At 49.7% G+C, this 26,418-nt stretch overlaps 1 protein-coding gene across 1 annotated transcript in view; it reads left to right on the forward strand.

Moving 5' to 3' along the window:
• ankrd27 (ankyrin repeat domain 27 (VPS9 domain)) overlaps window positions 1-23,302 on the forward strand; it is a 53,234-nt gene extending 29,932 nt beyond the window's left edge. Inside the window, exons 11-27 of the mRNA XM_080504543.1 lie at window positions 1,155-1,287; window positions 1,408-1,500; window positions 1,742-1,863; window positions 2,431-2,513; window positions 2,703-2,818; window positions 7,133-7,225; window positions 12,906-13,103; window positions 14,346-14,402; window positions 15,083-15,199; window positions 15,665-15,709; window positions 16,119-16,232; window positions 16,811-17,005; window positions 18,803-18,922; window positions 19,079-19,252; window positions 19,526-19,619; window positions 22,971-23,049; window positions 23,168-23,302. Coding sequence (XP_080360669.1) covers window positions 1,155-1,287; window positions 1,408-1,500; window positions 1,742-1,863; window positions 2,431-2,513; window positions 2,703-2,818; window positions 7,133-7,225; window positions 12,906-13,103; window positions 14,346-14,402; window positions 15,083-15,199; window positions 15,665-15,709; window positions 16,119-16,232; window positions 16,811-17,005; window positions 18,803-18,922; window positions 19,079-19,252; window positions 19,526-19,619; window positions 22,971-23,049; window positions 23,168-23,225 — 1,891 coding nt within the window. The 3' untranslated portion in view covers window positions 23,226-23,302. The remainder of the gene's footprint in view (window positions 1-1,154; window positions 1,288-1,407; window positions 1,501-1,741; window positions 1,864-2,430; window positions 2,514-2,702; window positions 2,819-7,132; window positions 7,226-12,905; window positions 13,104-14,345; window positions 14,403-15,082; window positions 15,200-15,664; window positions 15,710-16,118; window positions 16,233-16,810; window positions 17,006-18,802; window positions 18,923-19,078; window positions 19,253-19,525; window positions 19,620-22,970; window positions 23,050-23,167) is intronic.
• The last annotated feature ends 3,116 nt before the right edge of the window (window positions 23,303-26,418 follow it).

Below are 26,418 nucleotides of genomic sequence, written 5' to 3' on the forward strand. Positions count from 1 at the left end.
TGGCCAACCTGAGCTATAGACCCTTCAATGTGGTCTTGTTTCCTCCAGGATGGCCAACCTGAGCTACAGACCCTTCAATGTGGTCTTGTTTCCTCCAGGATGGCCAACCTGAGCTATAGACCCTTCAATGTGGTCTTGTTTCCTCCAGGATGGCCAACCTGAGCTACAGACCCTTCAATGTGGTCTTGTTTCCTCCAGGATGGCCAACCTGAGCTATAGACCCTTCAATGTGGTCTTGTTTCCTCCAGGATGGCCAACCTGAGCTACAGACCCTTCAATGTGGTCTTGTTTCCTCCAGGATGGCCAACCTGAGCTACAGACCCTTCAATGTGGTCTTGTTTCCTCCAGGATGGCCAACCTGAGCTATAGACCCTTCAATGTGGTCTTGTTTCCTCCAGGATGGCCAACCTGAGCTATAGACCCTTCAATGTGGTCTTGTTTCCTCCAGGATGGCCAACCTGAGCTACATCAGACCCTTCAATGTGGTCTTGTTTCCTCCAGGATGGCCAACCTGAGCTATAGACCCTTCAATGTGGTCTTGTTTCCTCCAGGATGGCCAACCTGAGCTACAGACCCTTCAATGTGGTCTTGTTTCCTCCAGGATGGCCAACCTGAGCTACAGACCCTTCAATGTGGTCTTGTTTCCTCCAGGATGGCCAACCTGAGCTACAGACCCTTCAATGTGGTCTTGTTTCCTCCAGGATGGCCAACCTGAGCTATAGACCCTTCAATGTGGTCTTGTTTCCTCCAGGATGGCCAACCTGAGCTATAGACCCTTCAATGTGGTCTTGTTTCCTCCAGGATGGCCAACCTGAGCTACAGACCCTTCAATGTGGTCTTGTTTCCTCCAGGATGGCCAACCTGAGCTACATCAGACACTTCAATGTGGTCTTGTTTCCTCCAGGATGGCCAACCTGAGCTATAGACCCTTCAATGTGGTCTTGTTTCCTCCAGGATGGCCAACCTGAGCTACAGACCCTTCAATGTGGTCTTGTTTCCTCCAGGATGGCCAACCTGAGCTACAGACCCTTCAATGTGGTCTTGTTTCCTCCAGGATGGCCAACCTGAGCTATAGACCCTTCAATGTGGTCTTGTTTCCTCCAGGATGGCCAACCTGAGCTACAGACCCTTCAATGTGGTCTTGTTTCCTCCAGGATGGCCAACCTGAGCTACATCAGACACTTCTGCTTCAGCCGCTCCAGTAAAGACGAGCTCAGCTACTGCCTGAGCACATTTGAAGCAGCAGTGGAGTACATCAGCCTGGGGAAGCTGCGGGACACACACACTGTGAGACACACACACACACACACACACACACACACACACACACACACACACACACACACACACACACAGTCCGGAGCAGGCAGGTGGAGCTGGTCTCATGTTGTGTTGTGTTCCTGCCAGGCCTCAGGCGAGCTGAGCGACAAGGCGCTGGTCAAGGAGAGGATGAGTCTGCTGGCCCAGAGCGCCGCCACGCCCATCCTCTGTCTGTTTGAGGTGACTCCATCACTCCTCCACCCTCCAGCTGAGGCACAGCGTGACCTCCACCTTCAATTCTGATGTACAAGTGTGTGTGTGTGTGTGTGTGTGTGTGTGTGTGTGTGTGTGTGTGTGTGTGTGTGTGTGTGTGTGTGTGTGTGTGTGTGTGTGTGTGTGTGTGTGTGTGTGTGTGTGTGTGTGTGTGTGTGTGTGTGTGTGTGTGTGTGTGTGTGTGTGTGTGTGTGTGTTGGTACATTAGCACATTGCAAATGGGAATGAAGCCGAGGTGCAACGTCTGCTGAATGAAGGAGAAGCTGATGAGGACGTCAGGATGTGTCACCCCCTCTGTTCCTGTGACCTCTGTGACCTGCAGCTGTCGGGGTCAGCACACACACACACACACACACACACACTCTTCCAGTCGTTTGTCGTTAAGGTCATTTGTTTTCTTTAGAACCTTCGATCATAAGTTTCCCAAACAAAAGACCACACAGGTTCCACACATTCCCAGAGCTGCAGATCAAAGATTCGTGGATTTCATTTGGTTCTGTCTTGTTTTCCAGACCAGTGAATGGTGTTTTTGTCTTTTCCACATGAACCTCAGCCCTTCAGTTTGTGCACAACACTGTACTGCCCCTCTTCTCCACTGGCTTCCTGTAAACGTGTACATGTGGCCATGAACACTTCCTCTTTCCCCCCCCCAGAGAATGTCTTTCACTTCTCAAACAGGCACAGAGGTTATTCTGGAGCATTCTTCAAATAGTGAAAGTACATCTGATGTATGTGCAGTGTGGCTGTTCTGATTTAACATGATCTGCTAAATAAAGTGCTTTTTTAGTGTTTTTATCCCCCAGTAAAATTCCAAGATCTTTAAATTACCAAACAAAAAGCAAGGAGCGTAATCCACCCAAGTCCTTGACCTCAACATCCTCCATGTCTGTGCTGCAGGCGTCTGAACGACCCGTCCGTCATCACGCCGTTGTCCAGAGACGAGCGAGGCTACACACTGCTGCACATGGCCGCCGTCTGTGGTGGGAAGCTGCAGGATCTCACACACACACACACACACACACACACACACACACACACACACACACACACACACACACACACACACACACACACACACACACACACACACACACACACACACACACACACACACACACACACACACACACACACACACACACATATAACACGTGTTTGCTGTGCGTCAGGTCAGGCTCAGCTCATCGACCTGCTCATACATAAAGGAGCTCCGGTGAACGCCACAGATTACCACGCCCTCACGCCGCTGCACCTGGCCTGCCAGCGGGGCTACCAGGGAGTTACGGTAAGCACACACACACACACACACACACACACACACACACACACACACACACACACACACACACACACACACACACTGCTGTATCGTGTGGTTCTGAGCTGCTGCCCACTTCCATTCCAGACCAAGCCAGAGGTCTGACCTCTCCTGGGTCAACTCCAGGTGAACCTCTGATGGAGGCCATCTCACCAGATCAAACTCTTTCACCGGCTTCTCTCTTTCTATACAAATATCATGACTTGGTTGAACTCCTCACTGTAAGGAAGCTGCCACACTGTAGAGGAAAGTCACTGCAGCTGCTTGCCCCCATGGTTTCCCTCTGAGGGTTTAGATGTAGAGGGATCGACAATGCTGGAACCAAATTCAGGGAAGTTCTCCACCAATACTGACTTCAATACCATCGTGGAGCCAGCAGTAAACAGCTGCCATACCTTCAGCCCTACTCAGGTTGACTTGGTTGTAGATGGACCAGCAGTAAACAGCTGCCACACCTTCAGCCCTACTCAGGTTGACTTGGTTGTAGATGGACCAGCAGTAAACAGCTGCCACACCTTCAGCCCTACTCAGGTTGACTTGGTTGTAGATGGACCAGCAGTAAACAGCTGCCACACCTTCAGCCCTACTCAGGTTGACTTGGTTGTAGATGGACCAGCAGTAAACAGCTGCCACACCTTCAGCCCTACTCAGGTTGAGTGGTTGTAGATGGACCAGCAGCCTTACTTCGCCCCACACTTGATTGTGTTGCACCTTGAAGATAAAAGTAACAAGTCAAAGGAGGATCGCTCCATGGTTTAATGATAATCTGAGAACTCTAATGAAATCAGCATGAAAACTAAAGAACTGGTTCTTAACTCAGTTAGAAGTATTTAGAACAGCCTGGAGAGAAAGTTTGTTCATCTATAAAAAATCCCTTCATAAAACAGGAAACGCCTACGATTCCTCCTAAATAGCAGAAAACAAGAACAATCCTAGATTTCTCTTCAGTACTGTAGTCAGACTAACAAAAAGTCACAGTTCTGTTGAACCTCATATCCCTTGAACCCTGAGCAGTAATGACTTTGTAAATGTCTTTAATAACAAGATTCTAACTATGAGAGATCAAATTAAAGACCCACTGCCCAGTGCAGTCGCAGATCAGCCAACCACATCTTTAGATTCATTAGAGGAGCCTGACTTCCAGTGATCCAGCTTCACTCTATACAAGTCCTGGAGTTCTACTCAATCGTGGCTTCATCTACACCAACAACCTGCTTACTAGACCCAATACCCACTAGACTGTTTACAGATACTTTCCCTATGATTAGTACATCAATACTAGATCAGACCAACCTATCTCTAATAACAGGTTCTGTACCACAAGCCTTTAAGGTTGCTGGTGTTAAACCTCTTGTTAAAAAACACACCTTGACCCAGGAGTCTTAGCAAGTTAAAGGCCAACATCCAACCTTCCCTATATTTCTAAAATCTTAGAAAAAGTGGTTTCAAGTCAGCTTTGTGACCATTTCAGCCAAAATGACTGATTAGAGTGTTTCCAGTAGGTTTTTAGAGTTCCTCAGAGCACAGAGACTCTCTGGTCAACGTTACTAATGATCTTCTCTTCAGACAAAGACCTGGTCTCTGTTCTGGTCCCGTTAGGTCTCAGTGCTGCTTTTGATCAGAACATCCTGTTGCAGAGGCTAGAACACATCATGATCAGAACATCCTGTTACAGAGGCTAGAACACACCATGATCAGAACATCCTGTTACAGAGGCTAGAACACACCATGATCAGAACATCCTGTTACAGAGGCTAGAACCCATCATGATCAGAACATCCTGTTACAGAGACTAGAACACATCATGATCAGAACATCCTGTTACAGAGGCTAGAACACACCATGATCAGAACATCCTGTTACAGAGGCTAGAACACATCATGATCAGAACATCCTGTTACAGAGGCTAGAACACATCATGATCAGAACATCCTGTTACAGAGGCTAGAACACACCATGATCAGAACATCCTGTTACAGAGGCTAGAACACATCATGATCAGAACATCCTGTTACAGAGGCTAGAACACACCATGATCAGAACATCCTGTTACAGAGGCTAGAACACATTATGATCAGAACATCCTGTTACAGAGACTAGAACACATCATGATCAGAACATCCTGTTACAGAGGCTAGAACACACCATGATCAGAACATCCTGTTACAGAGGCTAGAACACATCATGATCAGAACATCCTGTTACAGAGGCTAGAACACATCATGATCAGAACATCCTGTTACAGAGGCTAGAACACATCATGATCAGAACATCCTGTTACAGAGACTAGAACCCATCATGATCAGAACATCCTGTTACAGAGGCTAGAACACATCATGATCAGAACATCCTGTTACAGAGGCTAGAACACACCATGATCAGAACATCCTGTTACAGAGGCTAGAACACATTATGATCAGAACATCCTGTTACAGAGACTAGAACACACCATGATCAGAACATCCTGTTACAGAGGCTAGAACACACCATGATCAGAACATCCTGTTACAGAGGCTAGAACACACCATGATCAGAACATCCTGTTACAGAGGCTAGAACACATCATGATCAGAACATCCTGTTACAGAGGCTAGAACACATCATGATCAGAACATCCTGTTACAGAGGCTAGAACACATCATGATCAGAACATCCTGTTACAGAGGCTAGAACACATTATGATCAGAACATCCTGTTACAGAGACTAGAACACACCATGATCAGAACATCCTGTTACAGAGGCTAGAACACACCATGATCAGAACATCCTGTTACAGAGGCTAGAACACATCATGATCAGAACATCCTGTTACAGAGGCTAGAACACATCATGATCAGAACATCCTGTTACAGAGGCTAGAACACATCATGATCAGAACATCCTGTTACAGAGACTAGAACCCATCATGATCAGAACATCCTGTTACAGAGGCTAGAACACATCATGATCAGAACATCCTGTTACAGAGGCTAGAACACACCATGATCAGAACATCCTGTTACAGAGGCTAGAACCCATCATGATCAGAACATCCTGTTACAGAGGCTAGAACACATCATGATCAGAACATCCTGTTACAGAGGCTAGAACACATCATGATCAGAACATCCTGTTACAGAGGCTAGAACACACCATGATCAGAACATCCTGTTACAGAGGCTAGAACCCATCATGATCAGAACATCCTGTTACAGAGGCTAGAACACACCATGATCAGAACATCCTGTTACAGAGGCTAGAACCCATCATGATCAGAACATCCTGTTACAGAGGCTAGAACACATCATGATCAGAACATCCTGTTACAGAGGCCAGAACATCATCGGGCTTAAAGGTTCTAAACTGGTTCTGATCATATTTATCAGACAGACACTGTGTGGACCAGGTCTCTAGTGGATCTGCAGGTCTAGACTGCTGGAGGACCACTGAGGCTCCTTCCTGTCTCCCTCTCACATTTGTTCTAAGTTCCACAGGGTTCTGTCTTAGGTCCTACACTTTTTACTTCATACATGCTTCCTGTAGGGAATATTATTAAAAACACTCCATTAACTTCCATTGTTATGCAGATGACACACAAATCTATTGATCTATGAAACCTGACGATAGTAACCAACTTTCTAAACTAGAAGCTCGTCTTAAAGATATAAAAGATTGGATGAGTTGTAATTTCCTGCTCCTGAACTGAGATAAACCGGAGGGGAGGCAGCAGCCGGGTGGAGGCAGCAGCAGGATGGAGGCAGCAGCCGGGTGGAGGCAGCAGCAGGGTGGAGGCAGCAGCAGGGTGGAGGCAGCAGCAGGATGGAGGCAGCAGCCGGGTGGAGGCAGCAGCAGGGTGGAGCAGCTGCTGGGTGGAGCAGGAGTGGAGGCAGCAGCAGGGTGGAGGCAGCTGCTGGGTGGAGGCAGCAGCTGGGTGGAGGCAGCAGCAGGGTGGAGCAGGAGTGGAGGCAGCAGCCGGGTGGAGGCAGCAGCCGGGTGGAGGCAGCAGCAGGGTGGAGGCAGCAGCCGGGTGGAGCAGCTGCTGGGTGGAGCAGGAGTGGAGGCAGCAGCCAGGTGGAGGCAGCAGCCGGGTGGAGGCAGCAGCAGGGTGGAGCAGGAGTGGAGGCATCATGCACCTTTAAACCCATCACAATAATACAACACAAAGCAACCTCTCTATGATCATGAGACATTCAGCCCAGATGTGTTTGTCCTTCACTTCATGGCTTCACGTCCTCCCAGCCCAGGTTTCCTTACATGTCCATGTAATGTGATTGTGACGCTGCCTGGTTTGTGTGGTTTAGCTGCTGCTGCTGCATTACAAGGCCAACACCAACGCTCAGGACAACAACGGGAACACGGCCCTGCACCTGGCCTGTATGTATGGACACGAGGACGTAAGTCACCTCTTTACTGCGCCTTGCTTTGCTCTCCACAGTCATAAAACTCTGTGGGACGCTTTCAAATGTTTGAATTTAAACTGATTAAAAGAAGCTAAACATGGTGAACGAGGTTGTTGGGATTTATGGTTGTTATTTGCATTAAAAATTACTGTAAGTAATAGATTACTGAAAGTCATTTAATGAAAAACGTAAATTTTTAATGGAAGTAAACGGTCATTTACTCATTAACAACTCCTAGAGTAATTGAGTAATTACTCAAAAGTTAATAAATTATCAAAGATAGTTTATTAATGAAAAATTATACATTTTAATAAATTGATTATTTATCAAATAATAATTGAATCGGGGCACCACCAGCTAAACTGGAAATAACTAATAGCAGAATATCAGTCTTGTTTGTAAAAAAGGTTATTTTATTAGTTAATATTCCTGTGTAAATATAACAATCTTAAATAAGGAAGGTGTGAGATTCAAGCACAGACTGTTACAAACCAGTGAATTGTCAACAATAAATACAATAATTACCAGGAATCAAACAATTCAGCAGACAGGCATTTATTAACAAAAATGCATGAATTAATAAATATTCAGAAATTATTTATTAAACCAACACGATCAAGTAACAAACGTCATGAATGCAGCTTCACGTCTGGCTCCCGGGATCCACGAGAGAAAAAGGAACAAACTGTGTTCTGCTGAACCCTGGTTTGGTTCTTGTGGTCCACTTTGTGCTCTCTTGGTCTCCTGGTGCTGCAGAGACCTGGTCCCTGGTAGGAGACCTGGTGCTGCAGAGACCTGGTCCCTGGTAGGAGACCTGGTTGAGGAGTGGGGGGGGGTGGTGGTGAACTGGTTTGACCCAGTTCCATTTCAGACACCTGCAGTGTCCAGGTCTGGTTCTACCAATGATGGAGCTTTTCAACCTCTCAGGTCACTGCCCCCCCCCCCTGCTGTTCTATTACCTTCATTGTTCCTGCAGACTGTCCTCCCCCCTGCTGTTCTATTACCTTCATTGTTCCTGCAGACTGTCCTCCCCCCCTGCTGTTCTATCACCTTCATTGTTCCTGCAGACTGTCCTCCCCCCCTGCTGTTCTATCACCTTCATTGTTCCTGCAGACTGTCCCCCCCTGCTGTTCTATCACCTTCATTGTTCCTGCAGACTGTCCTCCCCCCCTGCTGTTCTATCACCTTCATTGTTCCTGCAGACTGTCCCCCCCTGCTGTTCTATCACCTTCATTGTTCCTGCAGACTGTCCCCCCCTGCTGTTCTATCACCTTCATTGTTCCTGCAGACTGTCCTCCCCCTGCTGTTCTATTACCTTCATTGTTCCTGCAGACTGTCCCCCCCCTGCTGTTCTATTACCTTCATTGTTCCTGCAGACTGTCCTCCCCCCCTGCTGTTCTATTACCTTCATTGTTCCTGCAGACTGTCCTCCCCCCCTGCTGTTCTATTACCTTCATTGTTCCTGCAGACTGTCCTCCCCCTGCTGTTCTATTACCTTCATTGTTCCTGCAGACTGTCCTCCCCCTGCTGTTCTATCACCTTCATTGTTCCTGCAGACTGTCCCCCCCTGCTGTTCTATTACCTTCATTGTTCCTGCAGACTGTCCTCCCCCCTGATGTTCTATTACCTTCATTGTTCCTGCAGACTGTCCTCCCCCTGCTGTTCTATTACCTTCATTGTTCCTGCAGACTGTCCCCCCTGCTGTTCTATTACCTTCATTGTTCCTGCAGACTGTCCCCCCTGCTGTTCTATTACCTTCATTGTTCCTGCAGACTGTCCTCCCCCCTGCTGTTCTATTACCTTCATTGTTCCTGCAGACTGTCCTCCCCCTGCTGTTCTATCACCTTCATTGTTCCTGCAGACCGTCCTCCCCCCTGCTGTTATATTACCTTCATTGTTCCTGCAGACTGTCCCCCCCTGCTGTTCTATCACCTTCATTGTTCCTGCAGACTGTCCTCCCCTGCTGTTCTATCACCTTCATTGTTCCTGCAGACTGTCCTCCCCCTGCTGTTCTATTACCTTCATTGTTCCTGCAGACTGCCCCCCCCCTGCTGTTCTATTACCTTCATTGTTCCTGCAGACTGTCCTCCCCCCCTGCTGTTCTATTACCTTCATTGTTCCTGCAGACTGTCCTCCCCCCCTGCTGTTCTATTACCTTCATTGTTCCTGCAGACTGTCCTCCCCCTGCTGTTCTATTACCTTCATTGTTCCTGCAGACTGTCCTCCCCCTGCTGTTCTATCACCTTCATTGTTCCTGCAGACTGTCCCCCCCTGCTGTTCTATTACCTTCATTGTTCCTGCAGACTGTCCCCCCCTGCTGTTATATTACCTTCATTGTTCCTGCAGACTGTCCCCCCCTGCTGTTCTATCACCTTCATTGTTCCTGCAGACTGTCCCCCCCTGATGTTCTATTACCTTCATTGTTCCTGCAGACTGTCCCCCCCCTGATGTTCTATTACCTTCATTGTTCCTGCAGACTGTCCTCCCCCTGCTGTTCTATTACCTTCATTGTTCCTGCAGACTGTCCCCCCTGCTGTTCTATTACCTTCATTGTTCCTGCAGACTGTCCCCCCTGCTGTTCTATTACCTTCATTGTTCCTGCAGACTGTCCTCCCCCTGCTGTTCTATTACCTTCATTGTTCCTGCAGACTGTCCTCCCCCTGCTGTTCTATCACCTTCATTGTTCCTGCAGACTGTCCTCCCCCCTGCTGTTCTATTACCTTCATTGTTCCTGCAGACTGTCCTCCCCCTGCTGTTCTATTACCTTCATTGTTCCTGCAGACTGTCCTCCCCCCTGCTGTTCTATCACCTTCATTGTTCCTGCAGACTGTCCCCCCTGCTGTTCTATTACCTTCATTGTTCCTGCAGACTGTCCTCCCCCCTGCTGTTCTATTACCTTCATTGTTCCTGCAGACTGTCCTCCCCTGCTGTTCTATTACCTTCATTGTTCCTGCAGACTGTCCTCCCCCCCTGCTGTTCTATTACCTTCATTGTTCCTGCAGACTGTCCTCCCCCCCTGCTGTTCTATTACCTTCATTGTTCCTGCAGACTGTCCTCCCCTGCTGTTCTATTACCTTCATTGTTCCTGCAGACTGTCCCCCCCTGCTGTTCTATCACCTTCATTGTTCCTGCAGACTGTCCCCCCCTGATGTTCTATTACCTTCATTGTTCCTGCAGACTGTCCCCCCCCTGATGTTCTATTACCTTCATTGTTCCTGCAGACTGTCCTCCCCCTGCTGTTCTATTACCTTCATTGTTCCTGCAGACTGTCCCCCCTGCTGTTCTATTACCTTCATTGTTCCTGCAGACTGTCCCCCCTGCTGTTCTATTACCTTCATTGTTCCTGCAGACTGTCCTCCCCCCTGCTGTTCTATTACCTTCATTGTTCCTGCAGACTGTCCTCCCCCTGCTGTTCTATCACCTTCATTGTTCCTGCAGACCGTCCTCCCCCCTGCTGTTCTATTACCTTCATTGTTCCTGCAGACTGTCCTCCCCCTGCTGTTCTATTACCTTCATTGTTCCTGCAGACTGTCCTCCCCCCCTGCTGTTCTATCACCTTCATTGTTCCTGCAGACTGTCCCCCCTGCTGTTCTATCACCTTCATTGTTCCTGCAGACTGTCCTCCCCCTGCTGTTCTATTACCTTCATTGTTCCTGCAGACTGTCCTCCCCCCTGCTGTTCTATCACCTTCATTGTTCCTGCAGACTGTCCCTCCCCTGCTGTTCTATTACCTTCATTGTTCCTGCAGACTGTCCCCCCCTGCTGTTCTATTACCTTCATCGTTCCTGCAGACTGTCCTCCCCCCTGCTGTTCTATCACCTTCATTGTTCCTGCAGACTGTCCCCCCTGCTGTTCTATCACCTTCATTGTTCCTGCAGACTGTCCTCCCCCTGCTGTTCTATTACCTTCATTGTTCCTGCAGACTGTCCTCCCCCCTGCTGTTCTATCACCTTCATTGTTCCTGCAGACTGTTCCCCCCCTGCTGTTCTATTACCTTCATTGTTCCTGCAGACTGTTCTCCCCCTACTGTTCTATTACCTTCATTGTTCCTGCAGACTGTCCCCCCTGCTGTTCTATTACCTTCATCGTTCCTGCAGACTGTCCTCCCCCCTGCTGTTCTATCACCTTCATTGTTCCTGCAGACTGTCCTCCCCCTGCTGTTCTATTACCTTCATTGTTCCTGCAGACTGTCCTCCCCCTGCTGTTCTATCACCTTCATTGTTCCTGCAGACTGTCCTCCCCCTGCTGTTCTATTACCTTCATTGTTCCTGCAGACTGTCCTCCCCCTGCTGTTCTATTACCTTCATTGTTCCTGCAGACTGTCCTCCCCCCTGCTGTTCTATCACCTTCATTGTTCCTTCAGACTGTCCTCCCCCTGCTGTTCTATTACCTTCATTGTTCCTGCAGACTGTCCTCCCCCCTGCTGTTCTATCACCTTCATTGTTCCTGCAGACTGTTCCCCCCCTGCTGTTCTATTACCTTCATTGTTCCTGCAGACTGTTCTCCCCCTACTGTTCTATTACCTTCATTGTTCCTGCAGACTGTCCCCCCTGCTGTTCTATTACCTTCATCGTTCCTGCAGACTGTCCTCCCCCCTGCTGTTCTATCACCTTCATTGTTCCTGCAGACTGTCCCCCCTGCTGTTCTATCACCTTCATTGTTCCTGCAGACTGTCCTCCCCCTGCTGTTCTATTACCTTCATTGTTCCTGCAGACTGTCCTCCCCCCTGCTGTTCTATCACCTTCATTGTTCCTTCAGACTGTCCCTCCCCTGCTGTTCTATTACCTTCATTGTTCCTGCAGACTGTCCCCCCCTGCTGTTCTATTACCTTCATCGTTCCTGCAGACTGTCCTCCCCCCTGCTGTTCTATCACCTTCATTGTTCCTGCAGACTGTCCTCCCCCCTGCTGTTCTATTACCTTCATTGTTCCTGCAGACTGTCCTCCCCCCCTGCTGTTCTATTACCTTCATTGTTCCTGCAGACTGTCCTCCCCCCTGCTGTTGTATTACCTTCATTGTTCCTGCAGACTGTCCCCCCCTGCTGTTCTATTACCTTCATTGTTCCTGCAGACTGTCCCCTCCCTGCTGTTCTATTACCTTCATTGTTCCTGCAGACTGTCCTCCCCCCTGCTGTTCTATTACCTTCATTGTTCCTGCAGACTGTCCTCCTGGGGGAGACCTTCTGGGGGGAGAACAGGGATTCTGGGCCCAACAAGTCAAATGATCAGAATAACTAAACTTACAAAAATGACCAAAACTATCAAGAGACGTTCGTTCACCAATCTCAAATAGATTTCATGTTAATGTCATGAATCTAATTTCAAAATCAACGAGCTTGAAGTCTGGTGAATATAGAATAATCATATAGAAAATATGAAAGTCATTTAGAAGTTGAAACATGTTCAGTGGTTAAATATTGAGACGACTCCTTTGGTCACGTTGGTTCTTGTGACTTTGGTTCAGAACATTGAGTCCAGTTTTCACCAGTTTCCATTAGTCTGTTCTTTCCACTCAGTTGAGACAGTCCTATCAGTGGAACAACGCTGAACTAAAAGAAGTTTGCTAAACAGACCAGTGGTCAGTGGAGGATCTCCAACCTGGACCACATTCCTGCTGTTGATGAAAAGGAAGAAGGTCTGAAGGATGTGTTGCTTCCTCCTGTGTGTGTGTGTCAGTGTGTGAAGGCCCTGGTGTACTACGACCTGCAGACGTGCCGCCTGGACCTGCAGAACGATAAAGGCGACACGGCGCTGCACATGGCCGCCCGCTGGGGTTATGAGGGCATCATCCTGGTGCTGCTGGAGAACGGAGCAGGAACTCACTTCATCAACAAGAGCAAGGAGTCCCCGCTGCAGTGTGCACTCAACTCCAAGGTACACACACACACACACACACACACACAGTTTGTAAATGTCACATAGGCATTACTTTAATCAATCAACCAAAAGAGACGGTAACAGAAAATGACAGGTCAATGGATTCATTTGAGGTTTAGATTGAAAAAGTCTGAATAAATCTAAGTTTCCAGCTCTCGTCACACTTCAGCCCTGAAGTTAGTTTGATGGTCTCAAGACCGGCTTTGTTTTTCAGAGTAACATATTTTCTGGTCACGTGTGATTATAAGCATTGAAAGGATGAAGAAACAGGTGTCAGTGATTGGTCCAAGCTGAAAGCAGAAGCCCCGCCCCTTCAGTCCTGGTGGCTGATGGGAAGCCACAAGCAGCCTCCACATGTGGTCTGCAGACCAGATATCAAGACTTCTTCCTCGCTGCTCCACGTCTGCCCACCACATGTTTCCCTCTAGGTTTCCTTCTGCAGCTGCTTCTTCACATTCACACTGTTATCTTTCATTGTTTACTACCCACAATGCACTGCACTTGTGTCACGACTTGGCCTCTGCCCAACTGCAGAAGTTACCAAAAGCTGGTTGAGTGACCACAGTGTTACCAGCAAACTGGCTTGATATGAACCCGTAGAGCAGAGGTGTCAAACTCAGATCCTGGAGGGCCGAAGCTCTGCAGGTTTTCCACGTCTCCCTCCCCCGAACGTCCTGATGGTTCATCACCACATTCAGCACAAAGCCAGATAAGGAGCTGCTCATTGCAAAAAGCTGTGTGGAAGCAGGGAGACGTGCAAATCGTGCAGGGCTGCGGCCCTCCAGGACCGGAGTTCCACACATGTGCCGTAGAGGATGTATGGCAGGAGTGGAGCAGGTTTTAGCTTTCTTACACTGGGATGCAATAAGGACTGCTTGATGACATCATCACTAGGTTGAGGCATGCTGAAGCTTGGAGAGACCTACAACATACAGGACACCGGCCCTCCGAGGCCGGATAGTCACATTTTATAAGATGTATATTGTGGAAAAAAAGTACTGTTGTTTTGTGGCCATACATGGCCATGTATGGCCATGTATGGCCATGTATGGCCATGTATAATCCTGTGAAGCCTTTTCATTCCCACAGTGACATCAGTGAATCTCAACCCTCAGAAATGACTGTTTCATTACAAAAGTACCAATATGTGAATGCGACCTGTGACTCAGATGTCACTGATTCACTGTGTTGATTGAAAAGGTGAATAAACATCAGTTTGACCTCACTGTCTGGTTGTAGATCCTCATGTTGCTCCAGTCCACTCAGAACGGACGGCAGCACAGCAGCAGAGTCCAGGTGAGTCCCGTCTCCAACATCACCACGTTACAGGAAGTCGTACTTGTTAAAGCTCTGCAGGTTCACTGAAGTTCATGTGGGGAGTCGGTGTGGTTTGTGTTGGTGGCTCTGCTCAGGCTCACTGTTGGTGTTGGGGGACCTGGTTTGACTCCCAGGGCTGCTGTGACTGTATTTGGAGAATGTGTAATGCTACCTTTGACCTGAAACCACTTCCTGTCTGAGCTGACCTGAAGGGTCACTTCCTGTCTGAGCTGACCTGAGGAGACACTTCCTGTCTGAGCTGACCTGAGGAGTCACTTCCTGTCTGAGCTGACCTGAAGAGTGACTTCCTGTCTGAGCTGACCTGAGGGGTGACTTCCTGTCTGAGCTGACCTGAGGAGACACTTCCTGTCTGAGCTGACCTGAGGGGTCACTTCCTGTCTGAGCTGACCTGAGGAGACACTTCCTGTCTGAGCTGACCTGAAACCACTTCCTGTCTGAGCTGACCTGAGGAGTCACTTCCTGTCTGAGCTGACCTGAGGAGACACTTCCTGTCTGAGCTGACCTGAGGAGACACTTCCTGTCTGAGCTGACCTGAAACCACTTCCTGTCTGAGCTGACCTGAGGAGTCACTTCCTGTCTGAGTTGACCTGAGGAGTGACTTCCTGTCTGAATGAGACCTGGTTCCTGTCTTTGCTCAGTCTCCAGGTCAGTCTCCTCTGGCGTCGGACTGCAGCAGCCAGCGCTCGTCTGTCTCCAGCACGTCTTCTCTGGGCTCAGAGGCCAAACCAGAGGGGGAGAGGGTCCGACACCGGGAGGTGGGCTGCTGCTGCACACACTCACACAACACCCAGGTTCTGAACTGACTGAGTGAAGACAACTGACAGGAAGCCACTGCAGTCATGCAGTTCTAGATATTGTATGTTGTATGTTGTATACACTTGCTATCACAAACGTTTATCAAGAGATAGACAAAACTTCTGTCTGTCTGTCCCTCTGTCTGTCCGTCTGTCCCTCTGTCTGTCTGTCTGTCCCTCTGTCCATCCCTCTGTCCCTCTGTATGTCTGTCCCTCTGTCTGTCCCTCTGTCTGTCTGTCTGTCCCTCTGTCCATCCCTCTGTCCCTCTGTCTGTCTGTCCCTCTGTCCATCCCTCTGTATGTCTGTCTGTCTGTCCCTCTGTCCATCCCTCTGTCCCTCTCTCTGTCCATATGTCCCTCTGCCTGTCCCTCTGCCTATCTGTCTGTCCCTCTGTCCATCCCTCTGTCCCTCTGTCCCTCCGTCAGGTGGAGAAGCTGCTGCGGGCGGTGGCTGATGGTGACGAGGAGATGGTGAGTGAGATCTGACCTGAAGCTGTGAGGATCCACCTGCACCTCCTCACTGTGTGTGTGTGTGTGTGTGTGTGTGTGTGTGTGTGTGTGTGTGTGTGTGTGTGTGTGTGTGTGTGTGTGTGTGTGTGTGTGTGTGTGTGTGTGTGTGTGTGTGTGTGTGTGTGTGTGTGTGTGTGTGTGTGTGTGTTGGTGGGGGGGGGGGGGGGGGGGGCTTTTATGACAAGTGTTTTAAACAGCTGGTCTCAACTACTGCAAAACTGGGACAGCAGGTAAATTGATAACATAAACCATTTCTGGACCAAAGACAAAGAGTTAGCGAGGGAAATGACAGTCCCACCAAATGTGTGTGTGTGTGTGTGTGTGTGTGTGTGTGTGTGTGTGTGTGTGTGTGTGTGTGTGTGTGTGTCAGGTGCGGTACTTGCTGGAGTGGATGGAGGATGAGGAGGATGAAGACAGGATGAGGCCTGAGGCGGCTCTCTGCCACCCCCTGTGTCAGTGTGGGCAGTGCGCCCCCACCCAGAAGGTGAGTGTCAGAGCCCCCCCCCCCCCAGAAGGTGAGACCCTCCCTCTCACAGGAAGTCAAGTCTCTTATCCATCACAGACAATCAGACACTACGAGGTTCCGTGGATGTTTGTAGGACTTGTTCCACCCTGAAATGACGACTAGTACTACAAGTATACAGGTACATGAGTACAAGTATACAGGTACATGAGTACAAGTATACAGGTACATGAGTACAAGACGGTTTGAGTCTATAGATTGAGGTTCAGCAGCTCCTCCTCTTCCTCTCTGTTTGCCTCCAGGCAGCAGTAGCGCCGCCCTGCTGGCAGCAGAGAGAACAGCCTGGCTGGGGATATTTAATCATTTAACATTTTTTCCTTACAATTTAATCATTTTTGTGTGGAGTTGTATTTAATTGCACAATGTATTGTGTAGAAATACAGTAAGAGCTCTAAACTGCATTAATTCTGTCCTTTCTTTACTATATACTGAGTCGCTGGCCAAACGTGGGCTGGAGCTTCAAACCTCTGCAGGCCAGTGTCACACACAATGTGGGCTTTGTGCTCTAATAGGTTGAATGTGATGTTTGTCCCTGGCAGCTGTCGGTGCTGCAGACTGGCGCTCTGGGGGTTAACAGCTCCAACGCCGACGGCTTCACGCCGCTGCACGTGGCGGCGCTGCACGGACACGCTGGCCTCAGCGCCCTGCTGGTCCGGCATGGAGCCAACGTCAACGCTCGCACCGGCCAGAGCGCCACGCCGCTGCACCTGGCCAGCCAGCACAGCCACCTGCAGGTAGGGGGGGGAGTGGCCTCACGTTGTCACAGGGACAAGAAGAAAACACACAAAGAACAAACATGCTACCTTTAAAGTCCCAGTGAAATGTAAAACACTACTTTGCAAAACACGATAGTTGTGGTTCTACTTGTAAGGTTCCTCCGACTCTGCCCCACCACTGTTGTCACATAAAGTTATTTGAATTTTGAATCTCCAGCCGAGGAAGTCGGGGGAATCCTTCTTCTTCTGTGGGCCATTGTGGGCGGAGCCTATGTGTGACGTCAAGAGTTGTGCAGATCTCGATCTGTTGTGTTTATATCGGCTTGTTTCCTCATAAAATATCAAAGTTTTTACAGTGTTTTGAAGTTCTAGTCGGCGTTTTATGAGCCTTGATGAAAGATTGAGCCTGGAAGAGACCAGAGAGGAGGAAAGGAGCACAGGCGGCGGGAGCCGCTAGCTCGGGCGGCTAGTAGACGATCAAGTAATACCTGGACTCATCTTCAGTGATTCAGTCTTCTAGCTCTTGGACGTGTTGGATCCAGGAAGCCGGTCGTTCTGCCAACAGTCAGGAGCCTCAAAGCCTCAAAGGTGAAAAGTGGCGGCTGCTGAGGCGAGGAGACGAGGACGAATGGAGGACGAAGCGTCTTCTGCTTCCTCAAACATGTTCCAGACGGGGTCACCGATGGCAGAACCACCTTCTGTGTCTTCTTCATCAATCACTGGGTTTGAAATGACCATGATGATGAAATATGGTTCAATTCAGCCTCTTGGTGGTCAAAACTCTGATCCTCCATAATGTAAACACAACTTGGGCGTGTGCACAACTCGTGATGTCACTATTATTGTCAGAAGCTCCGCCCAGCAGAGGAAATGGCGCCGTTTATCAGCTATTTCCTCTCCGATTGTCGTGTTTTAACAGTTGACCTTCAGCCAGTTAGCAGGAAAATGTTCTAGAAGAGACACCAGAGAGTTTTGGAGGTGGAACCTTCAGTTCACTAGGACTTTAAGCCACTTCTGCTTTTCTTGACGTAAAAGGAAGCATAGCGACTGAGATGTGACTCAGCAGTCAGAGTGTGGTTACCATGGTGACCCCTTGGCCTTTCTGATGGTTTGCCTTGAAACAGGAAGTGTTGTGACTCTGCCTGTCGCCTCCCGTCTGAACACATCATTCGGCCATGGCGCCACCTTGTGGTAGCAGGATTCAGCTTACATGACTTTATTATTTCTACTCTGTTGCATTAATTGTCGGCTGTGGCTCAGTCGGTAGAACGCTCATCTCCCATCAGGAGGTTGCTGGTTTGATTCCTGGTCTCCACCTGTGGAGTGTCTTTGTCCAGTGGATGGAGGCGGGGCCTCCTTTGTATGGATGTGTGACGGTGAGCAAGGCAAGGTGCTGCATGGCTGCTCCACTTTGACAGTGTTCTAGAGGTGAAATCTCTTTTCTGGCTCCGGTGTGGAGACGTGGTTCCTCACATGGTTCCTCACATGGTTCCTCACATGTAGGGACGTCCTGAACAAGACGGCCACTGGACATCAAAAGACGTTTCTGCAGCGAATTCCAGTATTTCTGCATGAAAATGTGTTTCTGTTTCATCTGCTCATGATCCAATCAGAGCCAGACCTCTGGACTCCAGGCTCATCTTCAGACTTCACACTCAAATAGTTCAAAACAGCAGTAGCGCCACCTGTTGGCAACATAAAGGTTAAAGCATTGTATTTTCACATACCGTGGCCCAAAACTTCAACGATGCTGGCAGCTCCAGTTTAAATGTCAGTGTTGTAGTTTAGTTTCTTCCTGGTGTCTCTTGGTCTCAGGTTCTCAGCTTCCTGCTGGAGTGCAACGCCAAGCTGAACAAGAAGGACCAGTACGGCAACACGCCTCTGATGCACGCCTGTCTCCGTGGCAACCTGGAGGCCGCCAGCACCTTGCTGCAGGTGAGGACAGCCTGGACTGTCTCATGTGGTGTCGGACCTCACCTGCTGCACCCTCCTCTTCCTTCATCCTCCTTTTATTATCTTCCTCTTCCTCCTCCTCTTCCTCTTCCTTCATCCTCCTTTTTATTATCTTCCTCTTCCTGCTCCTGTGTGCAGAGCAACGCGCTGCTCAACATGGCCAACCTGCAGGGCAACACTGCTCTGCACGAGGCGGTGCGACATGGACACCAGCCATTGGTGGAGCTGCTGCTGAGGGGCGGAGCCTCGTCCAGCGTGCAGAACAAGAGGCAGAGGAGTCCGCTGGACTACGCCTATGAGCTGGGGGGCAAGGTGAGGGGGGGGCAAGGTGAGGGGGGGGGGGGGGCAGGTGAGGGCAGGGGGCAAGGTGAGCTGGGGGGAAAGGTGAGGGCAGGGGAGGGGAAGGGGGCAAGGTGAGGGAGGGGAGGGGAAGGGGGCAAGGTGAGCTGGGGGGAAAGGTGAGGGCAGGGGGCAAGGTGAGGGAGGGGAGGGGGGCAAGGTGAGGGCAGCAAGTTGAATTGTGAATCTGACTGTGAGTGTTTGAGCTGAAGAGCAGCTGCAGGTGAACAATGTGGATGTTTCCAGAACTCTGACATCCTGAGAGCTCTGCAGAGGGCGTCTGGCCTGCCTCCTGATGAACAACCCATCAAGCTGCTGTCTGTGCCCAAAGGAGCTCTAGGTAACCCTACCCTGACCTACCCTACCCTACCCTACCCTAACCCTCCTGATGAACAACCCATCAAGCTGCTGTCTGTGCCCAAAGGAGCTCTAGGTAACCCTACCCTGACCTACCCTAACCTACCCTACCCTAACCCTCCTGATGAACAACCCATCAAGCTGCTGTCTGTGCCCAAAGGAGCTCTAGTTAACCCTACCCTGACCTACCCTACCCTGACCTAACCTAACCTAACCCTCCTGATGAAGAACCCATCAGGCTGCTGTCTGTGCCCAAAGGAGCTCTAGCTAACCCTAACCCTAACCCTGACCCTAAATTAATGCCATAGAGCCCAAAGAGGGATGGCAGGGAGCCCAAAATGCGTGCTAACCAAAAATGGACCAAGCCCAAATTCAGATTCCTCGCGACCTTGCAAAGTATGGACCCTACCTCTAAGTCCAAATCCGACTCTCTCACCCTAACCCCAATCCTAACCCTAACCTCATTCCTAACCCTAAATCCGGGATGGAACCCTAACAAATTTATCCTAAACCTAAGGACTCTGGAACCCTAAAGCGGGCCTATAACTTTAATTAAAAAATCCAAAAGGAGATTTATGAAAACTCAAGCATGATTAAAAAATTATCATGGGCCATCGAGAATTAATCCTAAACTTAAGGACTCCAAAAACACAACATAACCTAAATTTAAGGAACTCAAAGGAAGAAACACAAGAGAGATTAAGAACATCCTTTATTTTATATATATAAACAAACCAAACAGTGAGGGGTACCAAATGATAAAAACCGGTATACAAGAAGGAGAGCTCCACTGGCTCCGCCCCCCTGGAGTATAAAAGGATGAAGCTCAGAGCAAGAGCTCAATTCACACATGGGACCTGCAAGGGGAAACAGCTCACAGGGAAACCATGAAAAAGAGTGTGCAGTCCTGATGAAGGCCGAGAAGAGCCGAAACGTCGACACAGGCATACTCTAAAAAATCCACATTGATCAAAAATAATTTTTGAAGAGGACAAGAGTCTTCTAAAAATACCAAACCTCAACAAAGGAACCAAACCTAAACCTAGGAACACAAAACCCAAACAAGGGAACCAAACCTAAACAAAGGGACCATAATAAAGCCAAACATGGGCAGAACAAAACCACAAAGAATTCCAAAAATGGAAATTGCATATATATATAAAATAAGGGAAATATACTCACCTGATGCAGATTGTACTGGGTCTATGATGGGAGGGGGACCGCCAGGGATGGACCGTGCACCTACCGTCTCCTTCGGGGGGCGATATTCCCTTTCCTAACCTAACCCTAACCCTAACCCTAACCCCAATCCTAACCCTAAACTAACCCCAATCCTAACCCTAACCCCAATCCTAACCCATCAAACTGCTGTCTGTGCCCAAAGGAACCACATCTGTAACCACACCTGTAACTCACACCTGTAGCTCACACCTGTAGCTCACACCTGTAACTCACACCTGTAGCTCACACCTGTAGCTCACACCTGTAGCTCACACCTGTAACTCACACCTGTAACTCACACCTGTAGCTCACACCTGTAACTCACACCTGTAACTCACACCTGTAACTCACACCTGTAACTCACACCTGTAGCTCACACCTGTAGCTCACACCTGTAACTCACACCTGTAGCTCACACCTGTAGCTCACACCTGTAACTCACACCTGTAACTCACACCTGTAGCTCACACCTGTAGCTCACACCTGTAGCTCACACCTGTAACTCACACCTGTAACTCACACCTGTAGCTCACACCTGTAACTCACACCTGTAGCTCACACCTGTAACTCACACCTGTAGCTCACACCTGTAGCTCACACCTGTAGCTCACACCTGTAACTCACACCTGTAGCTCACACCTGTAACTCACACCTGTAACTCACACCTGTAGCTCACACCTGTAACTCACACCTGTAACTCACACCTGTAGCTCACACCTGTAGCTCACACCTGTAACTCACACCTGTAGCTCACACCTGTAGCTCACACCTGTAACTCACACCTGTAACTCACACCTGTAACTCACACCTGTAGCTCACACCTGTAACTCACACCTGTAGCTCACACCTGTAACTCACACCTGTAACTCACACCTGTAACTCACACCTGTAGCTCACACCTGTAACTCACACCTGTAGCTCACACCTGTAGCTCACACCTGTAACTCACACCTGTAACTCACACCTGTAGCTCACACCTGTAACTCACACCGTTATTTGGTTCTTCACTTCCTCTTCCTCACTGCCTCTTCCTCTTCCTCCCTTCCTCTTCCTCACTGCCTCTTCCTCTTCCTCACTGCCTCTTCCTCTTCCTCACTGCTCCACATCTGCCCACAAGATGTTTTCCCACTCTTTCTTTCTTGGTCTTCCTCTCTGGATTCCTACACTGGTCTTTGTTCTTTTACTACCCACAATGCATTGCAGTGCTCGTCACGTCCCGTCTGGACAGTCTGCAGAAGAAGTGTATCAGAGACGTCTGGACGTTTGTCACGTGACCAGACTGAAGAGAGCCGGTCCAGACCAAACAGGGCCGGCCCAGACCAAACTGGTCCAGACCAAACAGGGCCGGTCCAGACCAAACTGGTCCAGACCAAACAGGGCCGGTCCAGACCAAACAGAGCCGGTCCAGACCAAACAGAGCTGGCCCAGACCAAACAGGGCCGGCCCAGACCAAACAGAGCCAGTCCAGACCAAACAGAGCTGGCCCAGACCAAACAGAGCCGGCCCAGACCAAACTGGTCCAGACCAAACAGAGCCGGTCCAGACCAAACTGGTCCAGACCAAACAGAGCCGGCCCAGACCAAACTGGTCCAGACCAAACAGAGCTGGTCCAGACCAAACAGAGCTGGCCCAGACCAAACAGAGCCGGCCCAGACCAAACTGGTCCAGACCAAACAGAGCCGGTCCAGACCAAACAGAGCCGGCCCAGACCAAACAGGGCCGGCCCAGACCAAACAGAGCCAGTCCAGACCAAACAGAGCCAGTCCAGACCAAACAGAGCTGGCCCAGACCAAACTGGTCCAGACCAAACAGAGCCGGTCCAGACCAAACAGGGCCGGTCCAGACCAAACAGAGCCGGTCCAGACCAAACAGGGCCGGTCCAGACCAAACAGGGCCGGTCCAGACCAAACAGGGCCGGTCCAGACCAAACAGAGCCGGTCCAGACCAAACAGGGCCGGTCCAGACCAAACAGTGCCGGTCCAGACCAAACAGGGCCGGTCCAGACCAAACAGGGCCGGTCCAGACCAAACAGGGCCGGTGTGAACCAGCTGCTAAAGTACTAAGTTCAGCAGTGACTTGACATGAAGTAATCTGAGTACTTTGTCTGTTGCAGCTCATTCCTTTGTGCAGCGTCTCAGGTCACATGATCACTGCAATGGCAGGAAGCTAAAGAGAACTCAGTCCATCAGCAGGTACACACACACACACACACACACACACACACACACACACACACACACACACACACACACACACACACACCCATGCGTCATGTGATGCATGTGACGCAAGAGACTGTGTTGTGTTCAGGGTCCAGCAGATGAAGACCGGCTCCTCTGGTGGCCCTCCTCCTGTCCATCAGGTTTGACCTTTGACCTTTGAGATCTCACTGATTGTGAACCATTTCCTGCTCTTTTCCTCTTTAACTTGTTCTGTTCTATTCTATTCTGCTCTGTTTTGTTTTGTTTTGCTCTGCTCTGCTCTTCTCTGCTCTGTTGTGTTGTGTTGTGTTCTGTTCTGTTCCAACACATTAACACATTTTGCTGATTGGTGATTTGTGTGTTTTACAGTTTATAAGTTTACATTTGCTGGAAGAATCTCTATAATTTCATTTTTCAGAGAAGATCAATGAGGGAACAGAAAAACTTTGTTCCCTCATGATCAGTGTTTTCATTCTGACTCTTTATAAATCATGACAACAGGAAGACCCTAATGACCTTAAAATCTATTTCATCTTTCATTGATTTTTAGTTAAACAATTATTTTAATGTTGAATTCCAATATATTTGATGACATCTTTGTTCTTTAATTTTCTTTTTTTATTTCTTAGCTTCATATCATTGATTTTTCTTTTCAATTCCATTCATTTTCCTTTCATCTAGTCTGTGAATGTTTTCAATGTGTTTCTATGATTCAGGTGGAGGCTGAGCAGAGGAGGCTGAGGAGGGGAGGGACGGTGGAGGAGAGGGCGGGGGTGGGGGCGGGGCCCCGGCTCAGACGGCGCCCGCTGAGTCGCTGCCGCACGCTGGACTCTGCAGACCCCCCAGACCCTGCAGACCCCGCAGGCCCCCCAGACCATGCAGCCCCCCCAGACCCTGCAGACCCCCCAGACCCTGCAGACCCCGCAGGCCCCCCAGACCATGCAGACCCTGCATACCCCCCAGACCCTGCAGACCCTGCAGACCCCCCAGACTCTGCAGACCCTGAAGACCCCGCAGGCCCCCCAGACCCTGCAGACCCCGCAGGCCCCCCAGACCCCGCAGGCCCCCCAGACCCTGCAGACCCTGAAGACCCCGCAGGCCCCCCAGACTCTGCAGACCCCGCAGGCCCCCCAGACCCTGCAGACCCCCCCAGACCCTGCAGACCCCCCCCGCCCAGGAGCCACACTCACAGATCCAGACCTCACACACCCCGACAGCACTGATAGCTCCACCTCTCTCTCCCCCTCCCCCCCCCCGTCGGAGGCCCCCGGACCAGGAAGACTCTGGACAGGAGGAAACGACCTGATCAGCTGTTTGGTACCAAAACTCTGTGACTGTTTCACTGGAGTGACGAGGAAACTGCAGTTCTGCTGGACGGAGAGACTCTCTCTGGACAGTGACTCTCCTCTCCTCCTCTCCTGTCCCCTCCTCTCCCCTCCTCTCCTGTCCCCTCCTCTCCCCTCCTCTCCTCTCCTCTCCTCCTCTCCCCTCCTCTTCCCTCCTCTCCTCTCCTCTCCTCCTCTCCCCTCCTCTTCCCTCCTCTTCCCTCCTCTCCTCTCCCCTCCTCTCCTCTCCTCCTCTCCCCTCCTCTTCCCTCCTCTCCTCTCCTCTCCTCCTCTCCCCTCCTCTTCCCTCCTCTCCTCTCCTCCTCTCCCCTCCTCTTCCCTCCTCTCCTCTCCTCCTCTCCCCTCCTCTCCTCCTCTCCCCTCCCCTCCTCTCCTCTCCTCTCCCCTCCCCTCCTCTCCTCTCCTCTCCTCTCCTCTCCTCTCCCCTCCTCTTCTCTCCTCTTCTCTCCTCCTCTCCTCTCTCCTCTCTTTCCCTCTCCTCTCCTCCTCCCCTCCCCTCTCCTCTCCTCTCCTGTCTCCTGTCCCCTCTCCTCTCCTCTTCTCTCCTCTTCTCTCCTCCTCTCCCCTCTCCTCTTCTCCTCTCCTCTCCTCTCCTCTTCCCTCCTCCTCTCCTCTCCTCTCCTCTTCCCTCCTCTCCTCTCCTCTCCTCTCCTCTCCTCTCCTCTCCTCTCCTCTCCTCTCCTCTCCTCTCCTCTCCTCTCCACTGCCTCCTGGACTCGAACTACAAACCTCCACAAGCACAGCGACAGCCAATCACCTCCTCCCTCTGCGTCCAAACGACCAGTAATTGAAAACATACAAATATAAAACCTGCAGCCAACATGGATAAAAGTACAAGGTTTCCTTTGTATCGTCGTCTTTTTCTTTGTCCGTTTGAACTGGATGAAGGATGAAGGATGAAGGATGAAGGATGGTCTTCCTGGTGGTCTTCAGCAGAGGACAATGACGAGACGTTGAGGCTGTTCTTCATTGTAATGAGCTGTCTGGCCTCCAGGGGGAGCCGTCGTTCTGAGGACAAGGTGATGAGTCGTGTCTCTAGAAAACACTGCTGTCCATGTCCTGGTCAGGCTTTGACTCAGCAGAACAACAAATGAACATTGTCCATTCCCTCCGTTCACTGCTGCTAGCTTCTAGAGTTTAAAACAAAGCTGTTTGTAGCAAACTGTTTCGATCTGGGTGTTTTTGTGTCGTCGCTTCAGAACAACACATACAAACGTCAGAAGTTCAGTCCTGAAGCTGCGTTCAGGTCGGACGAACTTCTGTTCTGACTCAATCTGGGCTTTTTGCAGCCTTTAGCACATTTTCACACGTTAGCTGTGATGCTAATGCTAATCTGCTAGCCTGCCTAAAATCCTTTACTGGCTGGCAGCTGGCGCTCACAACTGCATCTTTCCAGGTGTTTAGCAGCATCTGTAAACTGGTATTACTATGTAAAGTACTGTACAGTGGGGCCGAGGAGGATTACTATGTAAAGTACTGTACAGTGGGACTGAGGAGGATTACTATGTAAAGTACTGTACAGTGGGACTGAGGAGGATTACTATGTAAAGTACTGTACAGTGGGGCCGAGGAGGATTACTATGTAAAGTACTGTACAGTGGGACTGAGGAGGATTACTATGTAAAGTACTGTACAGTGGGGACTGAGGGGGATTACTATGTAAAGTACTGTACAGTGGGACTGAGGAGGATTACTATGTAAAGTACTGTACAGTGGGACTGAGGAGGATTACTATGTAAAGTACTGTACAGTGGGACTGAGGGGGATTACTATGTAAAGTACTGTACAGTGGGACTGAGGAGGATTACTATGTAAAGTACTGTACAGTGGGACTGAGGGGGATTACTATGTAAAGTACTGTACAGTGGGACTGAGGAGGATTACTATGTAAAGTACTGTACAGTGGGACTGAGGGGGATTACTATGTAAAGTACTGTACAGTGGGACTGAGGAGGATTACTATGTAAAGTACTGTACAGTGGGACTGAGGGGGATTACTATGTAAAGTACTGTA

The sequence above is a fragment of the Blennius ocellaris genome (genome assembly GCF_963422515.1).
Source record: "Blennius ocellaris genome assembly, chromosome: 11".
NCBI classification, from domain to species: domain Eukaryota; kingdom Metazoa; phylum Chordata; class Actinopteri; order Blenniiformes; family Blenniidae; genus Blennius; species Blennius ocellaris.